Below are 12,554 nucleotides of genomic sequence, written 5' to 3'. Positions count from 1 at the left end.
CTGCAGGAGGACCCCAAAGCCTTGTGAATTGGATTTAGCAACGACAAGGAGGGCACTAGGGACTTTGTTGGGGGCAGTTTGGGTAGTGGAGGCATAGGCAGGATTGTAGGGGATTGAGGAGTGAGTGATGGGAGGTGAGGAAGTGAAGAAAGTGAGTACAGCAATCTCTTCCCAGAAGATTGGCTGGGAAGGAGGAAGAAGAGTTGGCTGGGTAGTGGGGGGCGGGGGGAAACTGGGATTAGAAATGGTCTGAAAACCGGAGAGGTTTCAGCATATGTTAATACTGATGGAGAAGATCCAGTAGACAAAGAATTAATGACACAGGGAAGAGGAGATAATGGTCGTTGGGGGTGGGGGGAGCGGTGTAGGAGGAGCCAAGTTCAAGTGCAATGTCAGCCTTAGAGAGGAGAAAGGACTCCTACCCCACTGTGACCAGAGAGGGGGTCGCGGCTCCAGTTAGTGGCCAAGAGGGATCTGGGACTTGGGCTGCCTGTCTTGCTCATTTATTCATTCATTGATTCATTGATTCATTTAACAGGTATTTATTATTGAGCATCTACTCTTCACCAGGCACCATTCTAGCAAGAAATGAAAGAGGCGAAAATCACTGCTTTTATTCTAGGCATGGGAGAGAAATAACAAACAAAATAAATGGGAAAAGTGTATAGTTTATTAGAAGGTGCGATGTGCTATGAATAAAAATAAAGAGGAAAGGAAAGCGCTGAGGGTGTGGGTTGCAGTTTGAGGAGGATGGTCAGGGTCATCTCCTTGAGAAGGCGACAGCTGGCCAAAGGTTTGAAGGAGGCGGGTGAGCGAGCCCTGCCCTCTGGGGGCAGCGTCTCCAAGGAAGAGGCAAGAGCCTCTGAGCCGGGGCTGAGATGGGGGGCGTGCTGCGTGCGGAGGGACAGCACAGTGGTCACGTGGTCAGAGCAGAGAGCCGGGGGCAGCCCTGGGAGATGAGGTCACAGGGGCCCTGGAGGAGGTGGCGTGATCTGACTTCTGTGTTAACAGACACTCGGCAGCTGTGTTGAGAATAGACTGGGGTGGGGGGCGGGGGGCATGGCCAGAGAGAAAGCAGGGAGACCAGTAGAGGCTGTTTCTGTAACCCAGACAAGGGATGATGATGGCTGGGGCCAGGGTGGCAGCAGAGGAGGTGGTGACAGGCGCCTGGATTCCTGACGTATTTTCAAGGTAGAGCCAACTGGATTTGCTGATAGCTTGAGTGAAGAGTGAAAGAACAAAAGGAGTCAAGGATAACACTGAAGTGTTGCCTGGAGCAACCTGAAGGCCCAAGTTGCCATTTACCAAGATGGGAGGGCCATGCGGGAGGCAGGCTTGGGGAGAGGCAGAGATGGAGCATTAAATGGGCGTGAGTGTGATGTGTCCACTGAACATCCACCTGGAAATGCCAAGTAAGCAGTGGCATATACGCATCTAGATTCAGGGGAATATCCAGGCTGGAGAGAGAGACATGTGTGAGTCATTGTTGTCTAGGGTTATTTAAGGCTGAAACCAGATGAGATCATCAAGGACATGAGTGTAGATGAGAAGAGAAGAGGTTCAAAGACAGTCCTGGGACCTTCCAGTGCTGAGAGGTCACGGGGTGGGGCGGGGGCAACCAGTGAAAGAAACAAAGAGAGAAGGAGGTAGCCAGTGGGGAGGAGGGAGCCAGGCTGTGCTGTCCTGGAAGCTGAGAGAAGAGCTGTTTCTAGAAGGAAGGAGTGATCAGCGGGGTCAGAGGCTTCTGGTGTGTCGAGTGAGATGAGAAATGAGAAGTTACGCCTGGGTTTAGTGACACATTGGACATTGTGATTCTGATAACAGCAATGCAGAGGCGGGTGGACCTGGGGTGGGACCTATGGACATTTCAGACCCTCCTTTACTCTTGAGTCGGACAGTGTGTATGTTCGTGCCCTGCACACAAGACATGTGCTCTAAATGCTGGGGTGTTCGCTGGGCTAAGTGGTGGGGATCCAGTGATGGCACGGTGGATGAGGTCCATCTTAGAGTGTCCACCCAAGCCTCTGGAGGAAGGGCAGGTGCCCTGTGGGGCGGGCCATTCCCACCATCTCTCTAGACCCTCTTCTCCTCTCAACAGATGAGCCAACCTCCCCCAAGAAGCCCAAGAGTGTCCCGGAGCTCGAGCATGGTGACGTGGCTGGCGGAGTCGCCTCCCCCCTGCCCTCTGAGTGGACCTCAGTGAGGATCAGCCCCGGGGAGGAAGTGGTTGGGCAGGACGTGTTGGCTGTGCGTGTCCTGGTCACCAGTGACAACAGCAGGTATGTTCCTGCTGCTGCAAGACGGGGGCAGGATGGGTTGGGCAAGGGAGCTGGTCTTATCCCCGCTCACTTGCAGTATGACCTCTCTGTGCCTCCATTTCCCCATCTGTAAGATGGGATAATCCATAGGGAGTTGTTAGGACCGAAGAATTAACATGTCAAGGGGCGTAGAACAACCCAAAGAAGCTTAAGTAACAAAGGCAAATATGTTGGATCTCCAGCCATCCATGGAGAGGCCCCTATGTGGAACTCTTGGCTGCTGGGAACCTCAGCCTACATCCATAGATTCATGTCCATGTATCAAGATTTCAAGGTTGGGCTCCAACTGGTACTACTCACATTGCATTGGGGCTAATCAGTGAACTGGGCTGGGATGCTGTTGTGACTGGCAGGCTTGGGCAGGCTGATGGACAGATGGTCCACCAAAGCTCACAGATGGACAAGGGGCAGTACCCTCACACAAAGAAGCATGCTGGACATAGAGAGAGAGGAAGAGAGAGAGAGAGAAATATATATATTCATGAAAATGTCACTAGCCAATAGGTTTTGTGCTTCCCCACCCCAGGACTGTGCTGTGCTGTCCCCACTACCCAGGACACCCTGCTTTCACTCCCACATCACCTGAATTCCTGATGGTTATTTCAGACCCAGGTTAAATATCCCCCCACCCATTCTTTTCTGTAGTCTTTTCCATTCCCTCATCTATTCCCAAGGGAAGCAAGCAGTATTTAAATGCCTGGCGTTTTAGGCCCAGGTCCTAATGATGAGCTCATTTTACCCCAGAGAGCTTAGGAGTCCTGCTCGGGGACGGTGAAGATGAGAGGACCAGCTTTCACATGAATACTTCATTGTACATCTCTGGGCCTCTTTCACCTGCTCTCATCTGAACTTGCCTGCATTCACGTGCTAGGGCTGCCATGAAGAACTACAGACGGGTGGCTTAAACAGCAGAGATTTATTTTCTCACAGGTCTAGAAGTTCAAGATCAAGGTGTCAGCAGGGTTGGTTCCTTCTGAGGACCATGAGGGAAGATTCTGTTCCAGGCCCCTCTCCTCAGCTTGTAGATGGCGGTCTTCTCGTTTATGTGGCCTTTTCCTTCTATGTATGCCTGTGTCTAAATTTCCTTATAAGGAAAACTGTAAAGACACCAGTCAGATTGGATTAGCGCCCACCCTAATGACCTTATTTTAATCTAATTACCTCTTTAAAGACCCTGTTTCTCAAAGCAGTCACATTCTGAGGTACTAGGCGTTAGGACTTCATGTGAATCTGGGGGGGGGGCATGGGTCAGCCCATAACAAAGCCAGAGGCTGGGTGCCAGGCGTAGAGGTAACTAACCCACGGCCCTTGCCCTAGAACCCCTTTACCTGCTGGAGGGCAGCAACGGGCAGGGCACGGTGCGGCCGGGATGGCAGGCCTCCTCGCTCACCTGCTCTTTCCTTCCCCCTCCCAGCTCGGACGAAGAGGCAGACCGTGGTGGCAGTGAGGCCTCCAGTGCAGAGCCCTGGGACGAAAGACCCTGGCAACAGGGACCCCAACCCTCACCCATCCTGAAGCCCCTTGCCCAGCACAGCTCCCTGAGGGAGGCCCTGCCCTGGACAGTCTCTCCACATGGCCCCGAGGAGCCTGAAGCTGTGCTTGGTGAGCAGAGGGCCTGCCTGGGTGAAACAGACGGGCTTGTGTGATCCTGGGACACAGGGGTGGAAGCGGGGAGGGGGAACAGGGACCCCCATGGACGGTTTTTCCTCATGGAGGACCACATGACAGTAGGCCTGGCCCTCAGGCTCAGAGGCAGTGGAGCTGGGACCTTTGGGGGCCGGGGTATAAGTGGGGGTGAGGGGACTGGACTCAGGCCCAGCCTCCCTCTCCATGGGCAGCTTTGGAATCTCAAGTGGGAAGGAGGCGGAGGGGGCTGGCTGGCTATGTGTCACAGGCAGAGATAAGGGGGCTCCAGGACCCTCTTTCCTGGAGCAGCGTCCTCTGTGAATATCTGTGAGGGCCCCTCTGGCATTCCATAGCCGGTAAGGGAAAAGGAGGTGGGCTCAGCTGCTGTTGGACCACACACATCTCTGAGCAGCACAGTTTCTCTGGGGCCACCAGGGGGCAGCACAGGGCCACTACCAGTGCTTGCGGCTTGTGGAATGCGCTATAACAAACGCCCTATCACTGAGTACCTGTATTGGCCAGGGCTTTCCCTGTACATGGCCCCATTTCATCCTCAGGATGACATGTGAGGTAAGTAGCATGAAGCCCATTTTATAGGTGTTGAAATGGACTGAGTGTTTTCCCAGGGACTCACACAGCTTAGTAACTGGTGTGGCCCAGTGCTGGATGCTCCACACCCAAAGAAGTCGTTGTCTTTAGCATTTCAGCTTGTTTTAATAAAGGGCCTTGAATTGAATGTTTTGATTTAGTCAAGGGCAACTAGTGACCCGTGGGTGGGAAGAAACAGGCTAATAGCAACTTGTCATCATCAGGACCAATGCCCTTAGCTGCCTGGGGAAAGCCGCAGCTCTACTTGTCCTGCGCTTCCCTCTGGTGGCCGAGAGCAGAACTTCCACGTGAACCTAGAAATGTTCTTAGGAGTGATGGTTTCACAGGAAGACCAGGGCTGGGGCCAGAATCCTGTAAACTCTGGATTTACCCTCTCATGTGAACTGTTTTTAAAAAAGACAAATTGCCATTAAAACACATTTGCTAGGGGTTCCCTGGTGGCACAGTGGTTGAGAGTCCACCTGCTGATGCAGGGGACACAGGTTCATGCCCCGGTCCGGGAAGATCCCACGTGCTGCAGAGAGGCTGGGCCCGTGAGCCATGGCCGCTGAGCCTGCGCGTCTGGAGCCTGTGCTCCGCAACGGGAGAGGCCACAACAGTGAGAGGCCCGCGTACCGCGAAAAACAAACAAACAAAAACAACACATTTTCTAAGTACCATTTATGGTGCTGTCCAGAGAGGCTTAGCACAGGCAGTGGACAGAGTCTTGGGTACTGCTGGCCTCTCCATCACCCTGGGCTCCAGCCTCCTCATTTATAGACACGAAGACTGCCCACCTTTCATCCCTTCCCTCCATTTCTCCTTTCTCCTCAATTGTCAGAGGATTTTAGGCAACTTACAAGAAAGACATAAAACAAAATTGTGTGTCTATATATATGAAAGATAATGCCTGAAGATAAAGCGTAAAGATATATACATGAAAGGGAAAACCAGTTTAGGAGGTATAGACCTCAGAGAGGCAGACCATGGTCCTAAACAGTTGCTCTAGTGGAATCATAAATTTGATTCTGAGTTTTCTGGCAGCAGAGTTCAAATGGAAACAGACAGTTACTTCTGACTGTTCACAAGGGAAAAAATACATTGGTTTGCAGCAGGTCTCAGAGCCGGTACCACTTTTCCTAATGCTTCACCCTATGGAAATTTTCCAGCTCATGTCAAATAGATGATATTGAGAGATTTTTTTTTTTTTTTTTTTAATGGTACGCGGGCCTCTCACTGTTGTGGCCTCTCCCATTGCGGAGCACAGGCTCCGGACGTGCAGGCTCAGGGGCCATGGCTCATGGGCCCAGCCGCTCTGCGGCATGTGGGATCTTCCCGGACATGGGCACGAACCCGTGTCCCCTGCATCGGCAGGCGGACTCTCAACCACTGCGCCACCAGGGAAGCCCGAGAGATGTGTTTGATCGTGTCTTGAACAATGGGGTCTGCAGAAAATGCAGCCATAGTTTTCCCAAGGCTGTTTCGTGCAGCATCCTTTGCTGGCAGGTGAGAGCATGACAGCAAAACATGACTCAGCTAGAGCACTTCTCCCAGGAGGATGGGGTTAGGTGGAGAGATCAAGGAAGTGTGGCCAAAGCATTTTGTTTGACAGTCCAGTTGAATTCCAGAATAAGAAACATAGTAGACAGAGAAGTGAATAGACCTCACGACTTTCAAGCAATCTTCTGTTGGTTTTGTCTTTATCCATCACGATTTCCATCACTGCCAAGCAGACCACATTGTAAGGTTACAATCACTGGCATAGTCTAAGCTCTGTGTTGCTGATTGTGGAGAGTCCATCACTTTACCAGATAATGTAGGGTTAACATCATGTTGTGGGTGTCATGGAGCTTTGTTAATCACTATTTTCACCTGGATAAATGTCTCGGAGGTTAGCCGAGGGCATGCCGAAAAAGACCAGGATGTTGCTTTAAAGATTCCTGGTTTGTACACCATGCTCATAACAGCATTTTTCACATTGCTGAAAGGAGAAATGACCCAAACATCCATCAACAGGTGAATGGATAAACAAATTGTGCTATATCCACACCATGGAATGTTATTCAGCATTAAAAAGGAATGAAGTTGTGACACATGCTACAACATGGATGAAACTTGAAGTTATTATGCTAAGTGAACTAAGCCAGGACAAGTATTGTATGATCCCACTTCTGTGAGGCACCCAGAATAGTCAAAGTCACAGAGGCAGAAAGTATAGAAAAGTGATAACCAGGGGCTGGGGGAAGAGGGTGGATGGGGATTATTGTTTAATGGGGACAGAGTTTCAGTGGGATTAAGAAGAAGTTCCAGAGGTGGATGGAATTAATGTTTGCACAACAACATGAAGGTACTTAATGCCATTCAACTCTATACTTAAAGGTGGTTAAAATGGTGATTTTTATATTATATATGTTTTACCACTTTTGAAAAGACTCTGGGACTGCCGCAGCTCATCAAGGAACCTATCCCCTCCTCAAAGTTCTTTAGCATAGAGCATACCCACCATGATGGTTTAAAACAGAAACTGAGCCCTGTGTAATAGAGGCCATAGAAAATCCTCAGTAATGCTCCCCTAAAACACCTAGTTTAGTGGTTCCTAAAAATCCTGCTTAAGAGGCAGATTCCTAGGTTCCCTCCTTCAGAGATTCAGATGCCTTGGGTCTAGAGTGGGGACCAGTATCTGCCTTTATGGAAGCACCCCAGATGCCTCCAGGCAGGAGGGCCACTTCCTGCGCTTTGGGAATCGCAGAAGAGCAGCTTCCTAGAGGCCTGCTTGGATGCATTGGTTATAAAATGCACGCCTAAAGAACTAAACGAATTGATCTAGTGCACTGGGTTCTTGGACATAAACCAGTTACAGTTAGGAGGGAAATCTGCCCTCAGATTATTCTGATTTAGAAAAATCTGTATTTATCCATTTTTTTCTGGCAATAATTTGATAACAGGATGGTCCGATGGCCTATGGAGGACATTTATTGTTAGTGTGTGACAATGAAATGATGTCATCAGCACCCTATGTCACAATACTTACCCTCTTACTCCTTTTGCAGAGGGTCATACACTAAGATCTCCAAAAGTACTCTCTTAAAATAAATATAAACACATTAAATAAATATACTATAAACTAAAAAGAAGGGAACAGCAGCACTGCTTTACTCTGCTCAAAATTACTGGATCAAATCTTGACTACCCACTGTATTCCTATTGTGGTAGAAATGTGTGCATGGATTTTGCCCTATAAACACCAGTGATGGAAAACCTCTCATGAATTTTAGCCGTTTCTAATAAGTCCCATTCCACAAAGTTAAGAGCCAAGGAGAAGCAATAAGAGCTTTTGGCACTCTTCGTGTTTCTTGAGTCATTTCTCCATGAGGTGATGAAGAAGTTAACTCTGGTCTGCAGGAATCAGCTGTGCTTGTTCCTTATGTAAAACATCCATGACTTGCACTTGGCAGGGGCAAGTGGCCCTACATTGTACATAGACTGTTCATCCTGCAGTGGGGAGACAGGGAGATGGCACCCTCACCTATCCACATAGGCTCCTCCCCCTCCAGCCCATGAGCTTGATTATGTCAGCAGACCTGTGGGATGGGGAACCGCCAGACCAGACACAGCAGGAGCAAAGCTCTCCAAATTGATAAGGGAGGGAGGGGAGCCAAGGAGCCCGGGAGCTGAAAGATCTCCTGCTGAGGAAAGGAAGCCCCCAGGTCGGGTGGACGCCTGTGCTCCACAGCCTGGCTGGTAAGAGCTGACAGCAGCTCTGAGCCCTGGCGGGGAGTGGGATCTAGGACTTCCTGCAGACAGAGGGTGGGCTGGGCCAGCTGTGTGTTCAAAGCTTCCCCACTCACTCTCCGCACCTACAGCAGTCCTGCGGGCTTCCTTTCCTTCCACATCTCCTGGTCCCACGTGTGGGAGCCATTCAGGTGTGCCTTGCCCCGTCTTTCTCTCCGGCCCTGATGGAACCACCACCGAGACCTGGAGCCTGAGGCCAAATCTGAGGGCCCAGTGTGGGAACGGGGCACATTTACATACCACCGCCTACTCGTAGGTCCCAAATGGCTAAGACTCATTTCTTCTGCCTGTGATGTTCATTTTGCTTAGCCGATTCTCAAGGCCCAGCTGGGCAAAGGGTCTTCATCACGCGGCCCACGGCATCCTGCAAATGTGTTTCCATCGGAAGCAGGCCAAGAGGAGGGGTTGTGGCCATGGAGTGTCCAGGGGTTCAGTTAAAACTGGTTCCCAAAGGGTTTGGGGGGCTCTGGGGGTAAGGTAGAGAGAGGGTGGAGCTTTCTGCAGCTTCTAGGCTTCAATGAGAGCAGCTCTGGTTCATCTATGACACATTTGGGGCGTTGATGTGAGACTTCAGCTCCAAAGAGCTGCTCTGCTTAAAATGAACGTGTCACATATGCTTGTGTATATACGGCCATACGTATATACATGTATGCATATAAACATGTATGCACACATGCTTATTAACAATGGGTGAGTTAGAATGATGGCTCATAATTTGAGATATTTTCTGAAAGAGGGCAGAACCTGGCCCATAGCAGGGTCTCAAAACAATTTGATGAGTGAATGAATGAAAAGTTGGAAGTGTGTGTTATAGGGACAGGGAGGTTCGGTCTGAGGAAAGGAAGGGGCTCAGTCAATTATGACCATTAGTCTGCTAACTTTTGGTAACTGGGCCATAAGAAAAAACTCCCTGTTTATCCTACCCGTTTAACAGACTCTTGCTCCCTCCCCATCTTCTCTCCCTCTTTCTTTTTCCCACCACAGTTCTGCAGAGGGCCAACAGCTGCCAGTTTCCAACTCCCAGCAAATACCAGAGTGGGAGAAGAAAATTCCAGTCGAGTGAGTCATGAGCTCCCTGGGGGGTGGGAGGGGGCAGGAGCTGTCTGATTAATTCCCAGGGGCAGCTGTTCTCACTCCTCACGTGTCCTCTCTGAACTGGCCTCCTGGGTGTGAGGGGCAAGGAAAGAAATGTACTGTTTGACTATTTCCGATGCTCATTAGAGGAAGCACTTTCCAAGGGATTTGCTACTTTTTCTTCCGCCTCCCCAGCTCCCCACTCTGGAGTCACAGGGCCTTAGAACTCTACAATTGCACTTGAAAGGGACCTTAGCAGCCATACGCTCCAATCCTCTTGAAACACATGAGGAAACTGAGGCCTGAGACCTCTATACGTTTTGATTCAGTACACTGGAGTTGGGCTGGGGGCATCAGCTTGACTTCATGCAGTAGTGGGCAAAGCAAGTGAAGGAATCCAAAGACACACACACACACCGCACACACGCACATACACAAATACACACTGCCCTGCTCCTTTTTCTGAGCAGGTTATGGTCCCGCATCCCAGGGAAGAGCAGGTGGGTGAGGACCAGGGCCTGCGGCGGGTGCCAAGGCAGTGGAATCCCACTAGGGGGCGCAGTGACCTCGTGCTCGGTCGCGCAGCGTCCCAGGGCCAGCATGTTCCTGGCGCTGCCCCAGTTACAGAGCAGAGATTCCCTCTCCAATCGTGAGAGGGATCAGGGGCTCTTCATCTGATCCCAAGTCCATCGCTGCCTTCCACCTCCTCCTGCCCCCATGCTCCCTCTCCGGACCTTGCTGTAGGAGGGGTGGACCCAGGAAAACCTGGGGTTAGATGAAGGCTTCTTAAAAGAAACACTGGAGATGGAATAGCGTGCTAATTTAGTTGACTCCTGCCTTCTGAGTCAACGCTGACTTGTGGCCAGTGAGTCATTCTCTGCAACCCATAGACCTGCGGCTCCTTTCACTCGGGCCAGGCTGGGACAATGGGCACTTCTGGAACAGGACCAGGGCACACCTGAGTTGGCCACTTCACCTGGGGACAACCTATAATGACTCTTGAACCATTGTGTGATCCCAGGCAGCGAAGGCGAGGGGAAGGAGGGAATCAACGTTTACCGAAGGCCTGGGGCAGGCCTTTCCCACGTGTCTCATTTACTCCCCACCTCAGCCCCTCCCCAGTCACGGGAATTCTGCTTCTATGGATGGGTCCATTTTGGTGCGGATTCCATCCAGTGCTTCCAGCCGACTTTACTGAGTGCCACCAGTGCAAGGGGTCCAACCCTGCCCTCAAGAAGTTCCTGATCTGGGGTGAGAGCAGGGAGTCAGGCGGGGGACCCTCACAGCAGGGTGTGGGTGCTGGAGGAGGCACAGGAGAGAGGGGACTGCTAACCAGCGGCGTGGTTTCTCAGCTGTGTCTTTAGTTATCCCAGGAGTATCAGGCGTGGGTTCTCAAGTGCATGTAAAAGCTGGTTTGAGGGCAGGCCTTGAGTTTGAATCATTTCTATGGGCTTAGTGCCTAGCATGGGCCTCGTGCAGAAGAGGCACCCAGTCCTTGTTTGCAGAACGAATGAATAAGTGGATGAATGAGTGAATGAACGAACGAACGAATGAACGAACTAAAGAACCAGGGACCAAGCCGGCTGAACTGAGTTGAACTCAGTGCAGGAACAAATAGAGAACGTGGGTTAGGCCTGAGCAGGCTGCAGCCCCTAGAGGGCGTTCCAAGACTTTGGGAGGATTTGAGTATTGCCTAAGCTCCAAATTCTGGGGAGCTGCACCCTGGAATCCCAGTCCTTGTGAAAATCCTCAGAGCCATCATTTTGGTCATCTTCATTTTGCCCAAAAGGAAACCCATTGGGCAAGGCTGGTCCTGTGGGAGCGAGCAGAGCTTGGGGCACACCATCTCCTCTATTCCTTCACTGCCCTGTTAAGGCTGGCTCTGGCCCCAGCCCCAGGCAATGGGATGGAGGGAGCTGCATGCCTACCCTTATCGCCCTCGCTCAGCTGACCATACTCGCCAGAACGACCTCTAGGGTCAAGGGAAAGGCCTCCATTGCCAGAGGGCCCAGAGAAGAGGCAGCTGACCCAGGAGGGATACGGGAGGAGCTGTAATCCAGACCCTGATCTGTTCATCAACCTCCTTTGCACAATGGGACTGGAAGGGCCAGTGGCACCCAGGACTGAGGCTCCTGCAGAGGGCAGGGCAGACCTGGCTGGACCATGCTGAGGTTTCAAGCAGAACACGAAAGGGCGAGAAGGAGCTGAGTTGGTCAATGAGAACCAAGCCTGTGGGCCGTGAGTCAGAGAAATCCTGGCCAGGATGGATGTGCATCACCTCCTACCCCCCGGAACAGGTCAGCAGTTCAGCAGTGTCTTTATTGGGCACCACTCATGTGCATGGGAGGAAGGGAAGGGGATGGAATTAAGATTTAGCTAGTATGTGGCATTTACTTTGTGCTTTGCACTGGGCACCTCTTTTTATCCCATTTCATTTCTTTAGCTTCCCCATGAAACAGCACTAGGGTTCCCATTTGTCAGATGAGGAAACAGGGGTTACATAACTCACTGTGTCAAGCGGCTGGTGTGGGTGGGAAAGGGGTGGGGTTCCAGGCTCCCCTGTACCATCCTCTGAGGGAAACCAAAGGCCTCAGGTGGGTGAGATTTCCCATCACCTGTCAGCTGGGCTCTGGCCCCCCCTTACGTTCCTGGGCACTGCCCACTTCCCAGCCAGTGGCTTGAATGGCAGGTGTTTTGCTTCCCCCATCTCCTCGAGCCCCCTGTCCCCAATTTCTATCCTGAAGACAGTCTTGAGGATCATGTGTGGAGAGAGATCCCACTTGCTGGGTGGGGTTGGGGATTAGACACAGAAGAGGGGGGCAGCTCCCAGGTCATGACCTTGAGAACCCCAAGGCTTTCCTATCAGCTTGGCTCCCAAGGTGTCCTGGCTCTGTGTCGGAGGGTTCCCGGATCGCTCCTTGGGGGGGACAAAAAGGCAGTCTGTGGAGCTGAGGGGACTTTGGGACAAGTTCAGGAGTTTGATTCAGGAGGTGGCAGAGAGAGGAGAATGAGGGGGCCAGGAAGAGGAGGAGAAGAAATTCAGCAGGAATTTGGCAAGCTGAGGACAGGAAGCAAGGCAACGACTGACTCACAACTTTTGCCTTTTTAGGCTCGAACCATCTAATTGGGGGCTGAGAAGGGGGTTCGGGTGACAGG

The 12,554-nt window shown here is 51.4% G+C and overlaps 1 protein-coding gene across 3 annotated transcripts in view; it reads left to right on the top strand.

Moving 5' to 3' along the window:
• The window catches only part of MICAL2 (microtubule associated monooxygenase, calponin and LIM domain containing 2), a 441,027-nt gene that overhangs the window by 153,417 nt on the left and 275,056 nt on the right, over window positions 1-12,554 (top strand). The window contains exons 27-29 of one of the 3 annotated variants that reach the window (XM_059067905.2): window positions 2,099-2,279; window positions 3,733-3,920; window positions 9,309-9,383. The exons of the other annotated variants lie outside the window; for them this stretch is intronic. Coding sequence (XP_058923888.1) covers window positions 2,099-2,279; window positions 3,733-3,920; window positions 9,309-9,383 — 444 coding nt within the window. The remainder of the gene's footprint in view (window positions 1-2,098; window positions 2,280-3,732; window positions 3,921-9,308; window positions 9,384-12,554) is intronic. 3 annotated transcript variants of the gene reach the window in all.

This window comes from Kogia breviceps, chromosome 7, assembly GCF_026419965.1.
Source record: "Kogia breviceps isolate mKogBre1 chromosome 7, mKogBre1 haplotype 1, whole genome shotgun sequence".
NCBI classification, from domain to species: Eukaryota; Metazoa; Chordata; class Mammalia; order Artiodactyla; family Physeteridae; genus Kogia; species Kogia breviceps.
This window is presented reverse-complemented; position numbering and strand designations above follow the sequence as displayed.